This window comes from Microtus pennsylvanicus, chromosome 4 (assembly GCF_037038515.1).
Source record: "Microtus pennsylvanicus isolate mMicPen1 chromosome 4, mMicPen1.hap1, whole genome shotgun sequence".
NCBI classification, from domain to species: Eukaryota; Metazoa; Chordata; class Mammalia; order Rodentia; family Cricetidae; genus Microtus; species Microtus pennsylvanicus.
Window position 1 is genome coordinate 68,327,445 of NC_134582.1, and position 24,242 is coordinate 68,351,686.

Below are 24,242 nucleotides of genomic sequence, written 5' to 3' on the forward strand. Positions count from 1 at the left end.
ACTCTTCCAGAGGACCCAGGTTTGATCCCTAGCAGCACCCACATGGCAGCTCACAACTGTCTCTAACTCCAGTCTAAGAGAAACTGACACCCTCCTCTGGCCTCTGGGGCGCTGCATACATGTCGTGCATGGACATACATACAGGCAAAACACCTGCACACAAAATAGAAAAAAAATCAACAGAACCAGGGCTTTCTTCTATTCCTAAATTGTTTATACTTCTTTTCTTTTGTCTCACATAGGACCGTCGGTAACTAAAGCTAAAAGACAGACCACTCAAGATCGATACAAAGGGACAGAGCGAGAACGGCTCCTCAATTTTTAGCCTTGTAGCGGGCTTTGGTGACTTCGTCTATGGATAGGTCAAGTCTACTGCAGGACAGCCACACTGTCCAGGCCGTGCTGGGTGCTGGTTGTTCCCAGGCGATGGGCTGCGTCACAGCTGTGGCAGGTGCAGCCCACCCACCTTTTAAACTCAGGAGCTCACGTAGTATGGAATCTGAACGTGACAGTCGTCAGCCCTACAGCAAAGAAACCTTGTCTCGGGCAAGAGGAAGGACAGTGAATGTGACCCAATCACACTTCTGACAAGCCAGTCCATGTGCTGTCTCCTCTTTTCAGGAGTCAGCCACCACACACACTGTATAGCTTATTTTTAGCAACATTTGAGAATGTTGTAGGTACTTTATTACAACATTTTGTAGTTTAAAGAGCTTTATTAATGCAATAAATTAACTTTGTACATTTTTATATTAAAAACTGTCAAGGGACTTCAGAATGTTGTAGGCCTCATTAGAGCTTGTTCTCCAAAAACCTGCTTGAAAAAGGCGACGTGCTCTTCACAGTGTTCTCCTGTAGGGAGAATGGCTTCAGTCACCAGCCAGCGGTGTGTGGCGTGGAAGGAAATGCAGACAAAAAGCTCCTGGCTTATGTACTGATATACTGGGTTTTAACTTATTTTTCTTTAATAAAATACCTCATCCTCCTAAATTTTGAGATCGCTAATCTTTTTGCAGAGTTCCTACCTTCAACCCCAGCCAGCTGCCTTGTGTTAAACTACTGGGCGGCTGTGACCTGCCACTCATGCTATCTGCACTACACACACACACACACATACACATACACACACACACACACACACACACAAAGCTTGTTCTCCCTCACGTCTTACTCTATCACCATTTTCGTCTTAAGGGATACTCCGAGATCATATATACAGTATGTCTGAGATGCCTGAATGCCTCAGCCCTGAACAATCCTCTGCTGAGAGCATCAGCATTCTGAATCTACTCAATAGAGACCCCAGGCTAAGGGTGAGGCGGGCTGCTGGGAACGTTCCTAAGTTCCCACCCAGAAGTTGCTCCTGTTGTTTGTGGTCACCCCGGGCCTCTCCCACCTGGTGTGAAGTTAGGGTTCCCTCGCAGACGCTGGTTCCGCTGCTCAAAGAAGCGGAATATGGTGTAGAAGAGCATGACGTCATCAGTCTGCTTGGCGGCATCTAAGAATTTGCGCGCAGAAATGTTGTCATGGCCACCAATGCCTCGGATGAACCTTAGCGCAGCCAACACCTGGTGTTTGGATAAAAGAACTTCCACTATCTCATCGTTTGCTGTTGACAGTCTCTGCAAATGAGGAAGATGGAGGTCAGGGCAGCCACAGGAAGGGATGCTGGTGACATCTAAAGCTGTGGCCGAACAGTTACCTTCAGCATGTCCAGTGACAGCTGGTGGGCGGGAGGATAAAAGCTTTCCAGGGACAGCAGCAGGCAGGCCTGAAAGACAGGGTTCCAACCACCTTCAGTTGAAAGGCCACCACTGGGAGACTGTAGTGACTACCAAAGAGAAAAACCAGCGGTACAGACCAAAGGCTTGGAGTCGCTGAGCACGTGGTACTGCAGGAACTGGTGGAGCATGTAAAAGAGGTTGTGCTGGACAAGGGTCTTGATGACAAGTTCGTGTAAGTAATGCTAGGAACACAAGAAAGGTAAAAGACATTACCAAGTCGCCCACCATGGCTGGCTGAGGCTGCAACAGTTTCAACTCCCTCCCAGGCCATAGTTTAGCTGTAACAGTGTTCTCCACCAACACCAACGTTTCCATCCCCACAAAAACAACTGCCATGTTAAAAACCACCCAGAATTCTGCACACGAAAAAGCCATCTCTTACACTGGTGGAGTCCTGACCTGATTCCCCTAATGTAGGATAGCAAATACCCTTCTGAAGGTACCTGCACTGGGATCTGGAACTGGTTCAGAGAACGAATATATTCCATCAGCACAGCTATCACAAACTTGTGCGGCATCTCCTACGGAGGAAGAAAGGGTCTTCTCAGTTGTAAAAGAAGCTGCAGGCAGCCCACTGATCTGCAGTAAAGTGGTCCAGTGTTCTGCTCTGCTGGAGTTGCATTAGCCCTTGTGAACCATCCAGACTGGACAGCCCCAGGCCCTCTCCCGTGGCTGCCCCACAAAAGCCAGGAACCCAACACACCTTGTTCTCCACGAACGGCGACAGCACGTGTGTGTACACATCGGACTGGTCCACCACCGCCTGGGTCCGCACCGGCCTTCTGAGAGGCGGGTTGCTCCGGCTCTGCCCTGCTTCTACTGCCTGAAGTGAGACAAGCCGTGCCCTTAGTCACCGTCCACAGAAACAGTCCCATTACAGTCTACCTGAGGCTGAATCCTTACCCAAACGAACATGAGCAAGACCCGGGACAGACCAGACACAAATCTGCAAAGCAGAGCTAGTCCTGGCAAATACTCCAGGGTTCGTGCGTGATCAGATTAAATAACCAAGCCACAATCACACATTTTCTAACCTCTGGAGACTTGGAACCAAGCTGACTTTCTTTGTTCCTCTTGGCCACTGCACCATTGTTTACGAAGCTCTACCAGACAGTAAAGGAATGGCTCTTGCACTCGGTCTATGTTGGGATTTTTGATTCCTTTTTGTAGTGTTTGAAATGGATCCAGGGCCTCACCCATCTCCACATTTCCAGCACCGTCTAGGTCACAGTCACAGCCCAGTGCGATGGGGATTCAGTGGTGAATGAGCAGAGCTGCTCCAGCTGTGTGTCCCTAGTGAGCATGCTCCACTTCAGTGCAGATGGCTTGTTCTTCACACCTCATGATCACAGTGTAGAGGCCCAAACCCACTGACCGCAGCCCAGGACACAACCAGACAGGGCTGACACAGGACAGGGACAGAGTGTCCTCTGTGGGTAATCACATCCTTGAACTAATGTCTCCTATTGTCTCAAATGTCCTTGTTTCAGAAACCAGAAGTACACAGTGCTGTACAGCCACACGAATTCCCCCAACCTTTCACTGAACGTGTGACGTCTACTAACTGAAACACACAGTGCTAGGAACTTAACCAACGCCTCTGATACTGATGGCAGCAGTATTCTAGGACATCCTTTTTTGCTAATCTTAGGATAAACCTTCTTGTGGTCCTGCCAATGAATGCAGAGATGTGGCTGCTCAAGACACTGAGGACAGCTGACTGTCAAATACTCATCCCTTTTTGAGGCTCAGAGAACATCACAAAAGAGGAAACAGGATATAAGAGCCAGAAGACAGGGAAAGGGCTGCAAACTGCTATCTATAGAGCTTGACACAGCTATTGCCAGCATCCCACAACAGCTGCATTGCACTGCACTGGACCTATCAGCAGTCAATCACGGATGTGGGAGAGGCTCACAAGGCCCTAACCCTCCCTGAACTACTGCTACTGGTGGACTCGGGGAGGGACAGTCATGGCCTTCAGGTGTGACCCAACAGTGATCCAGGCTCCAATGGACATTTTCAAACCTCTACTCACAGTCCTCTTTAAAATCTGGTCACGAAACAAACCCATCAAAATGGGGGAGACACTGGACACTCCTCACACCTCTCCCACACTTCCCTCTAGATAACCTTGTATTTGTAAATACTCGCTAAAGTGAAGGGAAGAAGGTAGCCAACAGCAAAAAACACATCTCTAATTTACCAAGTGCGGGCTCTGGCCAAAGCCAAGGGTGATTTTCTTTCTACAAAATAGAAGAACACCAAGAACATAAACACAGGTGAGCTCAAACAGGTTTGAAAAAGCAGAAGAGTGAGATATTGATCGAAGCCTCAAGCTAGGAGCATGCAGGGACTCGGCCTGTGACTGGCACCCTGTGCTGCCAACACCAAGCCTCTGACATTACATTACATAACCTACACTGTGTGGCAGGACTCCTTCACAGTTTAACTCACCGTGGTGTAGCTCTGCTCAGCATCCAAGTACTTTTTATACTCATGGTTGAGTTTATCAAAAACAGTGGCTATCACGGGCAGCGTGGCTCTGTCTGACTCGGCCAGCACTAGAAGGGACAACACACACGTCAGACCCAGTGTAATCAGAATCCCAGTATGGCAGTGACAAGGACTCGCAAAGGTGACCAATGCAAACCCTGTCTTCAAGGACCTTCAAAGAAGCAAGCAAGGCAGGTGTCACTAGAGGGCACTGGGTGTGTAGTCAGATCTCGCCTGAAGCCCCCTGCCTACAAATCATTTGTGCGTTTCTGAAGGGTTAAGTAATCCATCCTTCAAATACACAGCCCTAAGTGCAAAAGATGAAAGATGGGGGTAGGGGCACCTGGCGAGATGGCTCAGCAGGCAATAAGCACCCACCCACCACCAGGCCTGACTGCCTGAGTTCAATCTCGGATCCCAATGCTAGGAGAGCAGACTCCCGTTAAGTGATTCTCGGACATCCAACTGTGTACCATGGCACATGCCCATACACATATACACACAGGTATAACTATTTTTTTTAAAGGTGGTGGTAGGCTGGGCAGTGATGGTACACATCTTTAGTCCCAGCACTCAGGAGGCAGATGGGGAGAGGATGGTGGTGAGAGCACAGACCTTGTGGGAAGGACCAGTCCACTTACTCTGTGAACAGACAGATAGGATGACCATCTTGCACTCCTTCCGCTGGAGAAGAAAGTCCATCAACCTCCCTTTATCTGGCAAGAGATTGACTATGGGCTGAAGTTTCACCTGGAGGTTCCAGAGGTAACCTACGGGTTGAGAGGCAGCAAGCTCAGCAACACAGTGCAAGCCAGAGCCAGAGCCAACAAAGAGCACCCCAGACCACTTCAAACACACAGTATCCCTGTCTTCCTAACCAACACTCAGGAAGGTGGCAGATTGGAGGAACTGACAGTCGTGCTCTGAGCAAACTGCATTTAGAGTCACACCAGTGTTATCTCCATGGAGACAAGGACAGCACTCCACTCCCTACAACGTGCCCATCCCAGGCCATCACTGTAGATGGCGTGCTTAGTTCCTTCTCTGTACTGACTCATGGATGCAGAGGTGAGGCCCAAACAATAGTGAGATTGCTATCCACTCACTAGCCTAGGCATGTACTAACAGGCGAGCTGGTTTCTCAGAGTTCCTTGGGAGAAAGGTATTCACATCAAAAATAATTGGAGGGACCAATTTCTCAGCTTCCAAGATCTGGCACTGTTGTCAATGTATGGAAGAGAAGTGAATTCGTTACTCCCCCCAGAGGATGAGGCTGGAAAATTCCCAAAGTGACTAAAGATTAACTCAGTGTTCTCAAATGCAAAGCCACAGGAAGAGATAAGAGGCTGAAGGAGGGCTCACCAGCAAGACGAAATAAGGGGTGAAGACAAGTCCATGGGGAGGTGGAGTTAGGGATGAAAATGCGGACCACTCATGATGTGGGAAGGTCATTTGTCAATCTGTTGTTTCATTGGTTAATCAATAAAGAAAACTGCTTGGCCTGATAGGTCGGAAAATTAGGTAGGTGGCGTAGACAGAACAGAATGCGAACAGAATGCTGGGAAGAAGGAAGTTAGGCAGACGCCATGCCGCTCCTCTCCAGGGCAGATGCGATGAAACTCCAGCCCAAGATGGACGTACACTAGAATCCTTTCTGGTAAGCTACCACTTCGTGGTGCTACACAGATTATTAGAAATGGGTTAGTCAAGATGTGAGAGTTAGCCAAGAAGAGGCTGAAACTAATGGGCCAGGCAGTGTTTAAATGAATACAGTTTGTGTGTTGTTATTTCGGGTGTCAAGCTAGCCATGCGGGAGCCGGGCGGGACAAAAAGCAGGCCTGCCTGCAGCTCCTTCTACACACTCACCAAGGCAGTTTTCTGAAATGGCCACAGGAATGTAAGGGGGACTGGCCATTCTCAGTCACCTTACTTGTAAGAATCACACATGCTCATGGAAAAAAGAATGAACCTACAGACGTGAGTCTAAGGTGAGATGCAATCCTATTCTCAAGACTGAAGGGAGGGGTCATTTAGAAGATTCACACCGAAGCAGCAATGGCGGTGATGAATCTAAAGTCAGCACACACTTTGCTATGCAGACCTACCTTGGCTTGCACTGATAATGATGTCTGGTTGAAAGACGATCCATGATGAAGAATCTATACGTTAAAGGAAATTCCAAGTCGAAGAAAATTGAGGGCAAGCCCTGTTTCACTTAGCACTTGCCCAGCCCCCACACTGGAGGCCACAAAAGGCCTGCATCCCCAGGAGCAGCTCCCAGTGCACAGTCCCTTTGTGCACAGCGACACCACCTTTGTGAGGATACAGAGTTTACAGGGAACTGGAGACTGGCTGGTCACAGCAGCAGGACCTACAAATTGAGAATACAAGTGTGACCAGCAGCCAGGAAAAAATACTTCGTACTGCCTCGAGCAGACATTACTAACTGTAATTAGGTGGGGAGGAGGAAGAGACTGTCCTGTCTCACTAATGATACACCTGGGAAGAAGGACAGTGTCTGTTACAAACATGAAAATGTCCCCAGAAACAGAAAGTGTGTCAAAGATTTCCTCACCGTGGTTGATTTTAAAGTTTATTTTTTAAATGTTTTATGGGTTGAGTGTTTTACCCAAGTGTATATGTTTGTAGCTCATACATGTCTGGTGCCTGAGGAGGCCAGAAGAGGACGCTGGATCCCCGAAGCTGAAGTTACAGACAGCTGTCTACCACTTTTGTTTGACTGCTAATCACCTGGGGTCTCAGAGACTGAAATGCCCAGGCTCTGCACCACCACACGGGTGCTGGGAAACACACCCAGTTCCTCTGCAAGTGCAGCAAGTGTTCTTAACCACTGAGTCGTGCATGTCCCCAGCCCCAGGTTTGTTCTAACTGGAGATGACACATCACCATTTACAGGTGTACATTAAAACTCTAAGAAATTGACCTGGGGCTAGAGAAATGGCTCAGTGGTTAAGGGCTTTGCCTGCTCTTCCAAGGTCCTGAGTTCAATTCCCAGCAACCACATGTGCTCACAATCATCTGTAATGAGATTTGGTGCCTTCTTCTGGCCTTCAGGGATACACGCAGGCAGAACACTGAATACATAATAAATAATAAATCTTTAAAAAAGAAAGAAAGAAAGAAATTGACCTGGGATACCCAGATTCACTGATGATGCAAAGGAAGATGGCTGTGGTTTAGTCACGTGGACAGTGAGCCCCACTACACTGCACTGGCAGGTCTAGGCGCAAGAGAACTCAGCTAAGAAGTCCTCCCGTCCTCACACGACAGGGACCCATCCCAGTCACCCTGGGGAAATGAGGAAGGCTCCCAGTTCTGTGCCAATTACCCAGATAGACTCAAAAGACGGCATTACTGAGCTGCCTCAGTAAGGCGGTCTCTCTACACGCCACCACCCAGATGAAGGCTGTGCACAGGCAGACAAGCTTCAGGAAAGCACTTGCACGCCAGGCAGAAGAGGAAAACTCCAGTGCCCATGCCATGCCTCAATGCAGAGCCTGGGCATTTCAGCCTTCGAGACCTCAGGTGATTAGCAGTCAAACAAAAGCCACCTGTTCAGCAAGACAAAACCAACATCTCTCTCAAAATCAGTTCCAGTGTCGGTACCGGCTGGGCTCGTGATACAGCAGGAAACACCAAGAAAGGCCACCACTCACGCATGCGCTCTTGACCTCTTACTGTCAGTCGTCTCCCAGACTAATCTGACCCCCTTCAGTTAGCAGGTTTATCAAGCAATTAGCCTCTTTATCGATCCTCTACTACTAGATCAGAGCCGAGGGTTTTCCCCAGTCAATCATTTGCCATCATCTCCTCCTTATTGGTCATGTTATTATCTAGGGGAGCCAGATGCCAGAGAGCACACAGGAGGGCGTTCAGGCCATCAGACACCTGGCACTCACAGCACGAAGGGCCAGCTGAATGTTTGATGACCTACCACCTAGAGTGTGGTTCTCAGCGGTCTCCACAAAGCACATAAGGATATCACAGGCTGAGCAACTGTCACAGGTCAGCTCACATGTGTGCCTCCTGAGGAAACACCAGAGACTAGGGATTTGATCAGCTAACTCTCTATAGTCTCCATTAGAACTAAGAAACCCTGTTCTTAGTGGATTTTCTCAGCTCCTAACCTGCTACTCTCTTGACTTCCTCCCCACCTCAGGAGGAATGATCTAGAATACACTCAGGAACCACACCTGTGGGCCCTGGCCAGAATCACACCTGTAAGCTGTCACTGTGTCAGGTTTGGCCGGGTGGCTGAGTGGGGAAGAGCGTTTGCTGCTCTGACAAAGGACCTGGGTTTGGTTCCCAGCACCCACGTGGTAATAGGCAACTGTAACTCCAGTGTCAGGGGATCCAGCATCCTCATCAGGCACCAGACATGGATGTGCTACACACTCAATCCATAAAATATTTTAAAAAATAAACCTTAAAATCAACAAATCAACCGCAGTGAGGGATCTTTACACACTTCTTCCTGGGGACATTTTCATGGGCTGCTGGAAATCCAACACCCTCTTCTGACTTCTGGCAGCACCCATACACACATGCTCATACATATATGCAGATTCACACAGAAGGACATAAATCAAAATAAAAGACAAATCTTAATAACTACAACCCAGAATGTTAGAAACAAAGGGGTATATGACCCCATTAAAATAACAGCCACAATCAGCTGAATTTAATTCCAGGATTACAAAGCCAGGGGAAACAGAAAAATGTTAAGGACTTACCAACATTAAAAGGGTACACAGCAGCCAGGGGTGATGGTGCACACCTTTAATCCCAGTACTAAGAGGCAGAGGCAGGCAGATCTCTGTGGGTTTGAGCCCAGCCTGGTCTACAAGAGTGAGTTCCGGGATAGCCATGGCTACACAAAAAAACCTTGCCTCAAAAAAAAAAAAAAAAAAAAAAAGGAAGAAGAAGAAAAAAAGAGAGAGGGAGAGAGAGAAAGGCTTTGGTTTTGCCTTCTGGTAATCTCAACTCTCCACTGTGAGACCCAAGGAAGGAAAAGTATTTTCTCCAAAGGAAAAATCATTTAATGTATAAATTGCTTCTCGAGAAACAATGACAGCTTAGAGAAGCAGCAGGAGTGTTTGGTTTTTATAAAATAGAACAAACTGGCTGGAGAGGTAGCTCAGTGGTAGAGCATCTGCCTGGTGAGAATAAGGTCCTGAGTTAACCCTCTGGGAGTCCATTTTGCTTCTCCCATTCTGAATATGACCCCTGACGATTCCAGCAAGGGAAAAGACAGCACTGCCAGCCCACGGAATTCTCTTACCTGCCACAGGGATCTGGTAAGGTTGGATTGACCGGGCTGGAAGTACAGGGTGGTGGAAAGTCACACTGCCATCGAACTCTCCCCGCAACTTGATGTCAAATATCACTGATGTCTACAGGGTAGGGAGAAATGCATCGCATGTCGCCAGTGTGGAAGCCTGGAGCCTCCGCTCGCACCAGCCCAGCGCTCCACACAGAGGGACCTCATCCTCACAAGTCCCTTTCCACCCTCATCACTTCCACAATACTCCTGCACCCACGGCCTGCTTCAATGTAAGGTTGTAGAGAGATACAGGCAGGTCATTTTCACTTGGACTGGAAATAGCTTCAGAGACAGAGATAGAGCAGCGTGACCCCCAGGCCTGCGTGCTGCCAGGTGTTCAGTTAGACATTTGGAGAAGACCTGTTGCAGACTGATGGGCCTACATCGTCAAATCCTGTTACCCACACTCACCACATGAAAAAGGCCACAGACTCATGACACTGGGGATCTGAAGCAGAGTCCCAGCCCGGCTGGCTCAGTCGAGTAAGAGCTCCAAAGATCAAATCAAAAATTTTCTCAACGTTTCTAACTTCTTTGGTTCTTTTTGAGACAGGGATTCTTGCAGCCCCTTCAGCTCGCTATTGTGCTAAAGTACTAGGGAATAGGTGCGCACGATGACAGCTGGTTTTTATCTGGGGAGGGAACACACTGGGCAAGCGCTCGACCAAGCGAGTTGTGTCCCCAAACTGAAACGATTTTTGACAAATTGTCAGGGAATCGCTCTTTAACTCCTTTGCACTTAAGTACTCTTCCCACCCGTGTCTGGGTTTGCCAGTTCTCACAAAGCCTATTGAGAGTCCTGGCATAAGCCGGTGGTGGTGGCGGCGGCGGCAGCGTCAGTGCACAGGGGGACCTCTGACTTCGAGATCAGCCTGGTCTACAGAGTGAGTTCCAGGACAGTCGGGGCTACACAGGGAAACCCTGTCTCAAAAACACGTGCCGGCACAGACAGCAGCACAGCTTGGGGCACAAGTCCTACCTCTGTGTCCTGGTGGTGGACCACTACCAGGTTGTCCACGACATTTAGAGCAAACTTTCCCGTCCTATTTAACTTCAGAATGTGCATCTTCTTACATGCGCCCTCTCTGAAAGACAACACCGAGATTGTGGCAAGAGGTCAGCAAGCCTCAGTTCCGTTTTAAAATCAAAGAGGGGCGAGAACGTGCGGCAGCAGACATACCGTGGGAGGTGATACAGCACCACCTCTGCTCCCGTACTGTTGGAGGTCCGCGAATGGTGCCGCAGGAAGAGGACGTAGAGCTGTCCGTATCTAAGCAGAGACAGAGGTGCATGAGGCATAACCGGCCATTTAAAAGTCCCTCCTCCCCCAAGCTGGGTATGTAGCTGGGTTGGCAGAGTAAGGCTTGCCTAGCTGCACAAAACTCTGAGTTTGAACATGACATAAACTGGGTTTGGTGGCTTAGCTCCTAATTTTGACACTCAGGAGGATCAGGAGTTCAAGGTCACCTTGACTACGGAACAAGTTCCAGCACAGCCTGGGCTGTATAGTCTTAAAGGGGTAATAAAATTTCTCCACATACAGTTTGATTATGGTCTTCTGAAAAAAGCCATGAAGGCAAGCACTGAGTCCAGCCAGGGAAGAGAAGCAGGCCAGCAGTCATGACAAGCAATGCCATTTCACTCCCAGCTCTGTGTTCTCTTCCAGAGTAGCAGGACACAGCCCCTAACAGACAGGACACTCACTCTCCACAGTAGACGTGAGCACTTCTCTCCCAGCAATGAATTCAGTGCCCCGGTGACATGAAAAGACGACACAAAAGGGACAGAACAGGTCCCGGCCATTGCAGCCAGACTGCGCTCACTTCTCTGCCCTCAGAAGGAAAGGGAGCAGTATATTCTACTAAAACAATGGTAATTTTTAAAAAGCTAAGGTGGGAAACACAGAGCCGAAGTAGAAGTGATTTGGAATTTGTTTTGGACTTGGGGATAATCTCAGAATCTTGAGCAGCCAGTGTTAGTTACTAGGTCACATCCTCAGCCCCTGGAGCAAACCCGTGGCGACCCCTGAAGCGGAGATGCAGGGCAGAAAATGTTTCTTTGTACTGATTTCATTTTGGCTTAAGGTTTAGAGTATGAACGTAAAATTTGAGATACCTGTATTTCCAAGCGATTATATAATTCCCTACATAAATAATTCCACTCCATCTTTGTTAGAGTTTTAAAAATTAGGTATTTTGATGGCCTAGCAGTGGTGGCACTCTCTGTGAGTTCAAGGTCAACCTGCTCTACAAAGTAAGTTTCAGGACAGCCAGGACTATGCAGAGAAACCCTGTCTTGAAAAACCAAAAAGAAAAAAAGGAAAAAAACCACACACGCACAGACATGCATATATAAATGTGTGTGTGTATATATATGTATATGAACATTATATTAGCTTAAAAATCTTTCCTACGCTTCAATTAACAATTTTTTAAAATTCTATGGCAAACCTATTTAATTGTTTAAACGTTTTGTTGAAATTGTTTCAATGTTCTCATTGTGTCAGACAAGACAGGTTAAAAAAAATCATGCTGAGATCACAAACGAATACAATCAAAAGAAAATGATACAACTGGAAAGATGGTTCAGCAGTTAAGAGCAATTGGACTCAGGTTCAATTCCCGGCACCCAAGGGCAGCGAACAACCATCTCTAACTCCACTTCCAGGGAACTTGATGCACACATATGGTGCATACGCATACATACAGATAAAGCATACACATAAAAATAAATCTTTTTAAAAAGTGTCAAAAGACCTTAGGTTTTTCTGTCCTGGAACTAACTCTTGTAGATCAGGCTGGCCTCGAACTCACAGAGATCCACCCGCCTCTGCTTCCCAAGTGTTGGGATTAAAGGCATGTGCCACCACCACCTGGCTCTTGTTATCTGTTTTAAGGATTCTTTTCCTGTGAGCTCCTAACACACCCTCGTTACTTGGGTCACTAGTGGCAATTACAAAAGGAACCCTCGGAAGACAGACATACATGGTCGCCATTGCGATGTCTCGTTCTGAAAGGCTAAGTTTAGTTGACTTCGGTGCAGCTGGTAATTCAATCTCAAACTTGGGAAGCTTCGACATGGTGCCAGCCTGTTTGGGGAAAGTTTAGGAAAGTTTACACACTCCTTCCATGTTTTAGCTGCTCTACGTTAAATCAATGAAGGCACACACTGTCTCCTAATTCCTCTTCACAGAACCAACCATTCTTGAACTGCCAGACAGGGAAGTGTGCCTCTGGTGGTCATGCTGAGGATGGGGTTCCTTTCAGGGGCTTGACTCATCACTGCTTTAGAGCTGGGTTAGGGAGGGGCCTGGGGCTCGCTCTCACCCTAAAATAAAAAGGCTGCAGAACATTCTCAAGGACTGTGGTGGACAGCAGGATCACAGCGCTCTCGGGACAGTACATGTACCAGTTCACATTGAGGTTGTGGCTCTTCAGGAGTTTGAGACTTCGTTTCTCAGGCAACACCTGGGACCAAGGTCAAGAAACAAAACATTAAGAGACTGCCCACTGAGGGCTCGGGATGGACCCAAGTGGTGGAGAGCTTGACTAGCAAGCATGTGGCTCCAGTTCAATCCCAACACCACCAAACACCAAAACAAGTAAGTCCAGTCAACGATTACACAGGTAACAGCCATTCCTAGTTATGGAAATAAATAGATAAAGCACCATGTGCCTATTGCTTTTCAAGACTCTTTACTACACCCTGAGAAACAGACAACATAAGAGAGGAGAAATTCGGGCTGACAGAGGCTGGGAATGGTGGAACAGCAATTATAACCATGGCTGGGCCTCCACACGCTCTGGCACCATGCACCGAAGAGCTTTCATTAAGCAGTCAAAGTGAAGCAAACGTGCTGAAACTTTGCTGGCGCACCACAACCTTGTGGTGATGCACAGATTAATGAAGATGGGTTAAATTAAGATGTAAGAGTTAGCCAATAAGAAGTTAGAGTTAATGGGCCAGGCAGTGGTTTAAATAATATAGTTTCTGTGCGATTATTTCGGGGCTGAGCAGCTGGGAACCAACAAGTGATCTCCCTTTCAATAAATTGGCACCCTACATGGCTAACTAAATATGCATAAAACCTGAAAAAGCCTAAAAAGGAATCATAGACACAAAAGAACACAGTTAAGCATGGTTTGGTAGTGGCATTTTCTTGGGTGGGCTCTGTTTGCTAGAAGCAAGCAGAGGCATGCTTCCTTTAAGAGAGGTTTTCCTGATTCAGTGGTAGCAGAAAAAAAATCCATACTGTTTTGAAATGGCTGTGGCTTCCTGGGCCGTGCTGACCAGAAGAAGTCTGACAAGGTCCAGCTACGGAGCATTTAAACAGGTTTTGTGAGCAGAGTGCTACAACGGCTTAATGGCTCTCAGAGGCAAGGAACAGCTCTGCAGTGCTGGACTGGACGGGGCAAGCAGGCAGTGCCCTATTTCCCCCAGCAATGCTGCAGCTTAGGTTCTTAAGAAGTGCTTAGCATTTTAAGAAGCCATCCTGGTCAGAAAATAATTACAGATACACAAGAGGACAGATTCATACAGCTATAGACCTCTAAAGGGGTCACAGTGTTGGATAAATGTACGTAGGCTTGCGAGAGAGAAGAAAAGAGTATATATACAGAGTTAAAAATAAAATAAAGTCTGAAGGTTAGCCTGGTCTACAGAATAATTTACAAGATAGCCAGGGCTACATGGAAAAACCCTGTCTCAGGGAGAAGAAAAACTACAATCTGTACACTATTTGTGATGGACCTAAATACCTGACTGCCAGTCTAATATGTGTTTACAGATAAAAATTATACTACAATACTTGGGAGGCTGAGGAAGAAGGATCTCAAAGTCAAGAATAGCCTAAGCTTTATAGTGTTTCTATCTTAAAAGAAAAGTCTTTAGATATAATAAAATATTAAAAAGTGATAGAATAAAAACAAATAAATAAAGATGTACTAAAAACAGAGAGTATGGATTACGTATATTATTGTGTTTTCTTTGAATTTTTTGACTGCAGAGGGACATTTGATTCTGGGGATTGCTAAGCTAAACCAGCATAAATATTTTAAAGGTATCTTGATTTCAGAATTTGGGTCTAAGGATATGTTGCTTTGGAAAAGAGGTTCTTCTTTTGTTTCCACAGAGATTGAGAACCTGTGGATTCATTCCAGGCTAATGTGGTTTGATGGACCAACACCTCCCAAAAGGTCACTGTGAACACCCCCAAAAATTATTTCACCCAACAAAAAGCAGGAAGCAGTTTGGAGAAGAACTACATCCATATCCCCAAATATTGTTTATAAATGTTTGTTTACATTTAAGGGGGGATATGCTATAGAGATTTGCTTTGGTATGAATCTTGGTTTATTGATACAAACTTAAGATCAATTTTGCTATATGTAGATTTCCACTCTTGATTAAGGTACTGTGTTTGTCCAGCTCATTTAAAAATGAAATGTATAATTAAGAAATATAGGTTAATAGACAGTCATCTAGAATAGCCAATTTTGTAGTCATGTTAGTTAGATTTTTCTAAATGAACCAGGCAGTGGTGGCACACACCTTTAACCCCATCACTCGTGAGGCAGAGACAAGTGGATCCCTGTGAGTTTGAGGCCAGGCTGGTCTAAAAGAGCTAGTTCCAGGACAGGCTTGATAGCTACAGCAAAATCCTATCTCGAAAAAGAAAAAAAAAATCCAAAAAGACAAAAAGGTTTTCTAGATGTACAGAGATGTATTTCAGATGGATATGCATTCTTTAAACCTTTCAAAGACTACAGAATATGGCATTTAAAATGTTTTAATAACTTAGGACTTTTAATGAAAATGAGACACATCTGCTCCTGGCAGCACCAATTACTTCAAGAGGAAGATGGACATCGAAGAGGCTCCTTATGGAGTATGCTAGCCATTTGCACAAGAAACTGCTCTTGCCTGGACTGCTTGATGAACTGGACATGCAGGACCCACAGAGAAATGACTGCTGAACTTGTCTAAAGATGAGACAATCCTTCGGGGTTCCTGCTTCATAAAAGAACAAAAAGAGTCTGCTAGACATTCTGCAGGACACAAAAGAAAGTGACTGACAAGCTGCCAATATAGGTTGAACTGTCTTTGAAATTTCCTGTTTTGTGGGAAAGTCTGCTGGATACTCTGGGCCTTTAGGCCAAAGATGGATGCCCCAAAAGTACAGAACAAGTTTGGGTGACTGTCCAGGCAGTGAGATGTCTCTGTCAATTCTAGAGTTTTGGAAGTTAATTACAATGCACTTCCTGTTTACTTAGGTAATATTATATCCTTCTGGAGTCTTTGATGAAGTTGATGAATTTATAGTTATACAGTTTTCCTTAGTTATAATAAAAGATAAAGTAGATATAAATATTGTAACTGTAATTATTGCTTGATACCTGTTTTGTTATATGTAATTTTACTATGTTAAAGTTAAAACCTTCCTTTTTATTTAAACAGAAAAAAAAAGTGATGTGGGATTCCCCTCTGTATGCTGTGAATACCATTGGTTAATAAAGAAGCTCTCTTGGGCCTGTGCAGGGAATAGAGGTAGGTGGGGAAAACTAAGCTGAATGCTGAGAGAAAGAAAGGCAGAGTCAGGAGAAGCCACAGGGCCACTGCAGGGGCCAATGCCTGAGACAGACATGCTGAAACTTGCTGGTAGGCCATGACCTTGTGGTGATACACAGATTACTAGAAATGGGTTAAATTAAGATGTAAGAGTTAGCCAATAAGAAGCTAGAGCTAATGGGCCAAGCAGTGTTTTAAATAATACAGTTTCTGTGTAATTATTTCAGGGCTGAGCAGCAGGGAACCAGCAAGTGGCCTCCCTTCCAACAGTCCCCTTTTGTAAAAGATAATAATAATAACAATGTGTAGAGAAGAAGAGTGAAGACGTGCGCAAACTGCTGACAGTCATTTTTAGGGACCATGAACTTTTACTTCCTGTGAACCCCGGTACACAACACAGGCTGCTGAACTGCCCTTTGCCTTGCTTTCTCTAGAAAACCAAACAACCCACACAAACCTGGTAAAATTCAATGCCTTGATCTGTTATGAAGACGATTTCTGTAGAACTGGTCCAGCAGAATCCTAGTATGTTGGCATTCTTGGTCTGGAAGAATTGCAGAAACAATGTTTTTAGCTTTGGTTGCACATGCCTATAATCCCGGCTCCTGGGAGGCTGAGGCAGGAGAACCGAGAATTCAAGGAAATCCTTGGCTGTGTTTCAGGTGGGAGGCCAGGCTGAGCTATTTGAGACACTACCCCCCCAAAAAATAAACAAATAAAAATTAACAAAAGAGGCTAGGAGATGCCTCAGTGGGTAAGAGCACCTGCTGCACAACTCAAGGGCTGGGGTTCAAATCCCCAGCACTCACACAAATCACCAGGAATGGCCATAACCCTAGCACTGGGGTGGGAGGGAACAGAGACAGTGTATCTCTGGGCTTGCTGGCCACCAGCCAGATTCAGTAAGAGATCTGCCCTAAGGGCCTAAAATGCGGAGCACAAGGCAGGGTTAAGCGATTTATTAAAACAAAAAAACTAAAAAAAATCAAAACTCAGGTAAAAACCTGACTGATCAGAGAAACAGTGGAAAAGCGATCAGTGACCTCCTCTCTCTCCTTGATCCAAAAGGACCCACAAATCTTTGAAAGCAAAGGGGCCCTCAGATCTCTCTAAGGCCCTCCCTATTACTTCCTGTGTCCCTCTATATGTCCTGGGTCCTCCAAAACCTCTATGGCTAATTCTGATCAATTAGTAGCTAGCTCCACCCTCTGATTCAAGATAAACTTTATTGGCAGTCTCAGGAGCACAAACAAAATATCCTACAACACAGGATACTCTACAACTCTCACTGACCTGTGAGAGCATGAATACCTACACACATTATATGCTTATACCACACACAAATAAAATTTATATTGTGGTGTTTTAAAGACTTAAAGTTTCTAATTTGTAATAAGAAAGGCTGTGCAACTCTTCGGAAGGGCTCGGCTACCACTATCTCTTATTAATGAGTTTCTCAGAATGGCTACTCAGTAACAACCCCCCCCCCCCCCCAAAAAAAAGATCTCACTATGACAACAGAAGCTGGCCTTGATCTGTGAATTGATCTATGAAGCTGGGCCACCTGGAACTCAGCATGCTGTGATTCAAATGCTCTTTTAAACACAGCTTTCCAGATCTTTGTCCTAACCCAAGACTCTGCATCTTAATTCCTTCTACTGTGCTGAACAGAGGAGAAAGCCTGAGTTTTATAAAAAGATAATACCCAAAATCCAACTTATGCCTTTCAAACTGTTAACATTCTCCCAGTCATTATAATGTCCAAGGGCCTGAAGTTATGCAGTGAGCACAGGCCAAGATAGGTCCCAGCAGCCTGAGACCAGGGCTGGGTGGCCCAACAGATGGGCACAGCAGGGCTCAGACAAGGAGCTGTTTCATGCTGACAGCACCTGAAGGGCTCGGAGGAGCCTGGCTAAGTGGTGGAGGCTCCTCTTGTCGAGATGATCCCTTCTTGAGTGCCACTTACCAAGAACAATAAGATGCCAAATAAAACTCCCATCCACTGGCAGCTCTGGTCAGTCTCCCAGCTGCCCCAGGAGCTCCTTTGGGCTCATTTACTGAACTGCACTAATCTATCCGAGAGACCAGGATCTATACCCACAGACAGTGCAAGGACGTGGGAGGAAAGAACACTGCAGAGAACATCACTAGAAGGCAGTGGTGGCTCCCAGGCCTGAGACACAGAAGGCGGCAAGCGCAGTGAGGAAGCCCCAGACAGCACTGAGAGGAACCTCTTCGCTCATGCACTCCTCCACTTTACGGCTAACAGCCAGAATTTCAAAACAAGGGAAAATGTCCAACATCATAGCTGAACCCATAGCCCCACAGCCAACCTCCGCAGCTCATCACCAACCTAGACGGGATTCCCAGCTTGTGCCTCCACCACCCAACCAACAACCAACAACAGAAGCTGCAGTGAGGAACAAGGCCCCGCCCCTGCCCCACCCCCCTTGTACCTTGCACTCCTGTGTGTATTCCAGCTGAGAGTTATCGGGAATAAAATTACAAAAGTCCTGAAAGACAGAAAAAAAAAAAACAAAGAGAAAATTTCAGATGGAATAGCCTACCGTGCGATAAAATGGGCAAATGTATTTGTTTTGATACAAGGTCTCACTATATAGTCCTGGCTGTCCTGGAATTCTTCACAGAGATCTGCCTGCCTCTGCCTTCTGAGCCATGGGAGGAATTTAACGATGTGAGCCCCTATGCTGGATAAACAGATTTCTTGTTGTTTTGGTTTTTCAAGACAGTGTTTCTCTGTATAGCTTTGGAACCTGCCTTGGAATTCCCTCTGTAAACCAGGTTAGCCTCAAACTCACAGAGATCTGCCTACCTCTGCCTCACAAGTGCTGGGATTAAAGGTGTGCCACCACTGCCCAGCTCTGACAAACAGATTTTTAAAATGATTAGAAAATAGCTCATGTCAGGCGGGCAAGCTCCTTTAATCCCAGCACTAGGGAGGCAGGGGCAGGTGGATCTCTGTGAGTTTAAGGCCAGTCTGGTCTACAGAGTGAGTTCCAGGACAACCAGGGCTACAAAGCAAAACCCTATCTCAAAACAAATAGATAGATAGATAGATAGATAGATAGATAGATAGATAGATAGATAGATAAATAAAACTACACAAACACCCACAGACAACAGACAGAGAGACCAATTATGGTTAACTGTCACCAGCATCAGGTTACCAGTTGTGGGGGTTTGAAAGAAAATGGCCCCCCAGAGGAAGTGGCACTATTAGGAGGTGTGGAGTGGGTGTGACCTTGCTGGAGGAAGTGTGTCACTGTGGAGTGGGCTTTGAGGTCTCCTTTGTTAAAGCTACACTCAATGGGACACAGTTGCTTCTGCTGCCTACAGATTAAGGTGTAGAACTCTCAGCTCCTTCTCCAGCACATCTGCCTGTGTGCCACCCACCATGATGACAATGAACCTCTGCAGCTGTAAGCTGCCCAATGAAATGTTTTCCTTTAAGAGCTGCCGTGGTCACGGTGTTGCTGCACAGCTACAGAAACCCTAAGACATCAGTCAACTGAAAAGTCCATCCAAATGCTCAGTTGGAACTCATGAAGAGACTTTTAAAATTCATTCCTCAAATAAAGTATGGCAGCTTATTCCTAGGATCTCAGCACTCAAGAAGCTGAGGCTGGAGGACTGCACTAAGCTCAATACCAACTTGGGCTATGTAGTAAGTTCCAGGCTAACCCAGGTCATAAAAGGAGGAGTTGTTGGAGAGAAACAAAGAGGGAAGAGAAAGAGGATGAGAGGGAGAAGAGGGAGGAGATGGCAAAGGAAAGAGGGAGTGAAGGAAAGGAAGAAGGAAGGGAGAGAGGAGAAAGAGAAGAAATAAACTTCTCAAGTGGGTTACATCAGGGAAATGTACTGACTTTCCTCGGGCTTCCTGCAAATACAATACTAAAGCACAGCAAGCACAGCCTGCTTCTCCTCCCAAAGCTTCTCCAGATGACAGCAGTGAACTGAATGGACAACACTGGTTAGTTGGTGAGTGGGTGCTGAGCGCAGACGCAGGCCTCCTTTGTGCTAGGCGGAAGTACCACGCATCCCATCCCACGATGGGCAATGGCGACGATTTCTAAGAGATGAAGTGCCAGCAAGCCATTCCAACTATGTTTATCTACCTATTCCTACCCAATCCAGCAGCAGACATGAGAAACACCAGCAGACGAAGTGACTTGAATGAGATTCATTCACCAAGTAGTCAAAAATATACCTCACATAATCCATGTTACCAGTTAGCAAGCAACACAAATATGCAGGACAACCCAAATTACTTTTTTAAAAAAATAAAGGCTGGAGAGGTGGCTCAACAGTTGAGAGCACTCACTGGCTGCTCCATTCCCAGCACCTACATGGCAGCTACCAACCCCCTGTACCTCCAGGTCCAGGGGATCCTATGCCCTCTTCTGAACTCCTCAGGCACTGCACACACATGCTGCACAGACAGATAAAACATCCATACACATAAAAATAATAAATCACAGTAGAAAAGGGACACATGGAAAGAGAGGGACCAGAAGAGGAGACAGGAGAAGGTAATGGGGGCAGAATATGAGCATGGGACACAGTACACAAGTGTGACAATGTTGTGATAGGCAGCGTCTTATCTTATGAATACACACCGTTTTAAAGTCAGACTGATGCTAAGCTCATTCATCCAGTCAACTGCAAACGCTCTCAACAGCTCCGCATCACTGGATCCCTCGGGGTGAGGAAAGCACTAGAACCTGCCTCTGTTCTGCTGGTGTGTGCGCCGCCTTACCACTGCCTTGGAGGCCTACTGTTCTTGTTGGTGTGTGCGCTGCCTTACCACTGCCTTGGAGGCCTACTGTTCTTGTTGGTGTGTGCGCTGCCTTACCACTGCCTTGGAGGCCTACTGTTCTTGCTGGTGTGTGCGCTGCCTTACCACTGCCTTGGAGGCCTACTGTTCTTGTTGGTGTGTGCGCTGCCTTACCACTGCCTTGGAGGCCTACTGTTCTTGCTGGTGTGTGCGCTGCCTTACCACTGCCTTGGAGGCCTACTGTTCTTGCTGGTGTGTGCACCGCCTTACCACTGCCTTGGAGGCCTACTGCTCTTGTTGGTGTGTGAGCTGCCTTACCACTGCCTTGGAGGCCTACTGCTCTTGTTGGTGTGTGCGCCAGCCTTACCACTGCCTTGGAGGTCTACTGTTCTTGCTGGTGTGTGAGCCGCCTTACCACTGCCTTGGAGGTCTACTGTTCTTGTTGGTGTGTGGGCCGCCTTACCACTGCCTTGGAGGTCTACTGTTCTTGTTGGTGTGTGCGCCGCCTTACCACTGCCTTGGAGGTCTACTGTTCTTGTTGGTGTGTGAGCCGCCTTACCACTGCCTTGGAGGTCTACTGTTCTTGTTGGTGTGTGGGCCGCCTTACCACTGCCTTGGAGGTCCTCTGGACAGCCAGGATCTTGTTTTCTAAAGAAAACTTAATGCACTTCACTTCTCCTCTGTCGTCCATTCTGAAACAAGAAAGAACATGTTAAAGGGAACGTACCCTGAATCCTAGCTCTTGCTTCTGTGACAAAAAGCCACGTGGCTCTGCGGGAAGCCTAATGTTAGAATTGCAACTCTGAAGCTGTGGACACAATCTACTGGCATCAACAACTTGCTAGAGAAGTGGACAGAGGCCACAGCCAAGTGGTTGGAGTCACACACATCGCCTGAGAACTGCTGGATACCTGAGGACTACAGATGCACTCAGGATTAGAGGGATGGCTTCCGGGTGTGTAAATATCTCAGTATACAGTAACTGTGCAACACACTGTCAGTCAATTACAACCCAATAAAGCTGGGGTTTTTTTCCTAAAAAAAAAAAGTATTTGGGCTCCGTTGACTCACAGAGACCTAAGTGTGATCTCCAGAGTGTGAATCCATGTAAAAAATCGATACTGTGGCACTGTGGCACTGTAATTCCAGTGCTGGGGACACAAAGACCTGCAGGCCCCTAAGGGTCACTTATGCTAATATGCCAAGGAGACCTTGTCTAAAACACAAGGAGTTAAGAAAAGATGCACATACACACACACACACACACACACGCACACACACACAAGTTCAATGTTGCATCCTACCAACACTTTGAGCTCCTGGGAACCCCGAAATGTCACCTATGGCAGGCCATCCCCTCTCAGTTTCCATGTGTCACTGGTGTATCTCACCCCGTAACTTACTGAGCCTGTGTCTGCACCTCAGAGCCCCGTGGCTTTGGGCAACACACAGCTGAACTAACTCTCTCTCTCTCTCTGAGTTATTGCTGTCTCTGCTCTCGACAGGGAAATACACTATTTTCAAACACTGGATACCCACACCACAGCTGACCTGAGAGATTTTCACCATTAAGGAAAAGCCCTAATCCCCATAAGAATGCATAATATAATGTCAAGGCAGTCTCTGCCAGTGAGCACACCTTCCTCATGTACCCTTCCCTATAGATATCCTAACCTATAGTCCCCAAAACACTATGCCTTTGCTCATGGTGTTATTTAGGTCTAATATCCAACCAGAAATCACTCCCTTCATATTTTAAGCCTTGCTCAACCCCGTCTCAAGGTCAAAACTGCATCCCTCGAGTCCTCCCACATTCTGAACAGAGCCCAGCACAGAGCTACTCACATCAAACACACTGGCTGAATCTCTTCTCTCCTGCACTAAGTTTGAGTTCCGGAGAGGGGCAGGCTAATTTAGTCGTCACTTGTGCGCCACCGCTGGTGTGTGCCACCGCTGGTGTGCGCCACCGAATGAGGACCAACAACTGTCCTCTGCTTCAAACAGTTGACTCATGGTAAAAGCGATGTCTTTTTTGAAACAGGGTCTTGCTATGCCACTCAGACTGGCCAATAACCTGCAAGCTACCTCTCTAGCTTCCCAGAAGGCTGGGGTCACAGGCCTGCTCCACAACTGAACTGAGACCCTACGCGATACTTTCTCTCTGCTGCTGCAATCAGAAGAATTCAGATCACCCAAACCTAGGCACTTGTGAAGGTGACAGGGGCCGCTGTTATCAATCTCATTCACTCATGTAAAGTGGGCCAGCAGGTCTGTGGCTTTAACCTCAGAGGGAGTCCCCAGGTCTGGCACAGCAGAAATGAGTGCATGAATACTGGACCTTCAAGCACCAGGAGGTAGGTGTCCTGGGAAATTCTGATTCCCAGGTTACTGACAGTCAAACTGTACCAGCAGGCGCCTACTGCTTTCTCCTACACACAGGATTCCATCCCAGGCTGCTCAGAAAGGCCAAAGAAAACTATTCAACTTTCTTAATCAGAAAAGCCCCAGTGTTTACACGTGGATATTATTCTGAAAAGGGCAAATTACCTAAAAGAGATGGGATTCCTATCATCTGGGCCTTTAACGACCACTCCAGTAGCTCCACCCGATCGAACAGCAAAAACCTGAGGAAGAAGGGGCAACGTTAATGGTCAGGGCTTTGTAAAGACCTAGATCAACCTTCCAAGGATCATGTCTACCGTACCACACCCTTGATTCGTCTAAACAAACTAACCTGGCAAATTCCTAGGTAGGTGCTCAGACAAATTTAGGAAAGAAGAGAGCAAACAGAGCACCGTGCACAAGCAGGCCAGACCATCTGAAAGCCAGCTCGCACTCCAGCACCGCCCGTGCAATTGCACACCCGTCTCTGCTCCCGCACAAAACACCGGGCACTCAGCGCTAAGTCCTTGTGTGCACGGCAAGTCCGGCGCCGGGAAGTGTCCGGGCGCGGGGCCTCGCTGCGGGCGCCGGGCCTCGCTGCGGGCGCCGCTCACCTGCTTGTTGGCCTCGTCGAAGAACACGCAGTTGACCGGGTTCGCCTTCTCGAACTGCACGGGCCGCTCGCACAGCTCCAGGTAGTAGTCCTCGCCGCCCATGGCTGGGACCCGCAGGAGCCCCGCAGCCCCGCAGACGTCCTAGGTCCCCGCCGTCGCTCAGGCCGCTGCCCTAGGCCCCGCCCCGCCTCACGTGATTCGCGGCCTTCGGCGCTTCACTGGACCCTAGAAGGTCCCACCATCATAGCCACGCCCCCTCT

At 47.1% G+C, this 24,242-nt stretch overlaps 2 protein-coding genes across 4 annotated transcripts in view; one reads left to right on the forward strand and one right to left on the reverse strand.

The window, feature by feature from the left end:
• Npc1 (NPC intracellular cholesterol transporter 1) overlaps positions 1-990 on the forward strand; it is a 46,515-nt gene extending 45,525 nt beyond the window's left edge. The window contains exon 25 of the mRNA XM_075969279.1: positions 243-990. Within this exon, the coding sequence (XP_075825394.1) occupies positions 243-325 (83 nt within the window). The 3' untranslated portion in view covers positions 326-990. The remainder of the gene's footprint in view (positions 1-242) is intronic.
• Positions 697-24,242, reverse strand: Rmc1 (regulator of MON1-CCZ1). 3 transcript variants are annotated; one of them, XR_012910327.1, is made up of 20 exons: positions 23,983-24,242; positions 23,534-23,610; positions 21,594-21,678; positions 18,648-18,704; positions 16,649-16,735; positions 12,951-13,091; positions 12,609-12,712; positions 10,805-10,894; positions 10,604-10,709; positions 9,583-9,694; positions 6,607-6,651; positions 6,386-6,439; positions 4,922-5,050; positions 4,242-4,348; positions 2,488-2,607; positions 2,228-2,363; positions 1,862-1,966; positions 1,703-1,771; positions 1,397-1,622; positions 697-852 (listed from the first exon to the last, which is right to left on the reverse strand). XR_012910327.1 is itself a non-coding variant. In XM_075969280.1 (20 exons), exons 1-20 carry the CDS (start codon positions 24,082-24,084, stop codon positions 773-775), a joined length of 1,974 nt encoding a protein of 657 aa, XP_075825395.1. In that variant the 5' UTR covers positions 24,085-24,242; the 3' UTR covers positions 697-772. The 3 variants fall into 3 exon arrangements, 2 of the variants coding, with proteins under 2 accessions (XP_075825395.1, XP_075825396.1); XM_075969280.1 differs by having other exon boundaries at positions 2,228-2,305; XM_075969281.1 differs by lacking the exon at positions 23,534-23,610 and having other exon boundaries at positions 2,228-2,305; positions 23,983-24,149.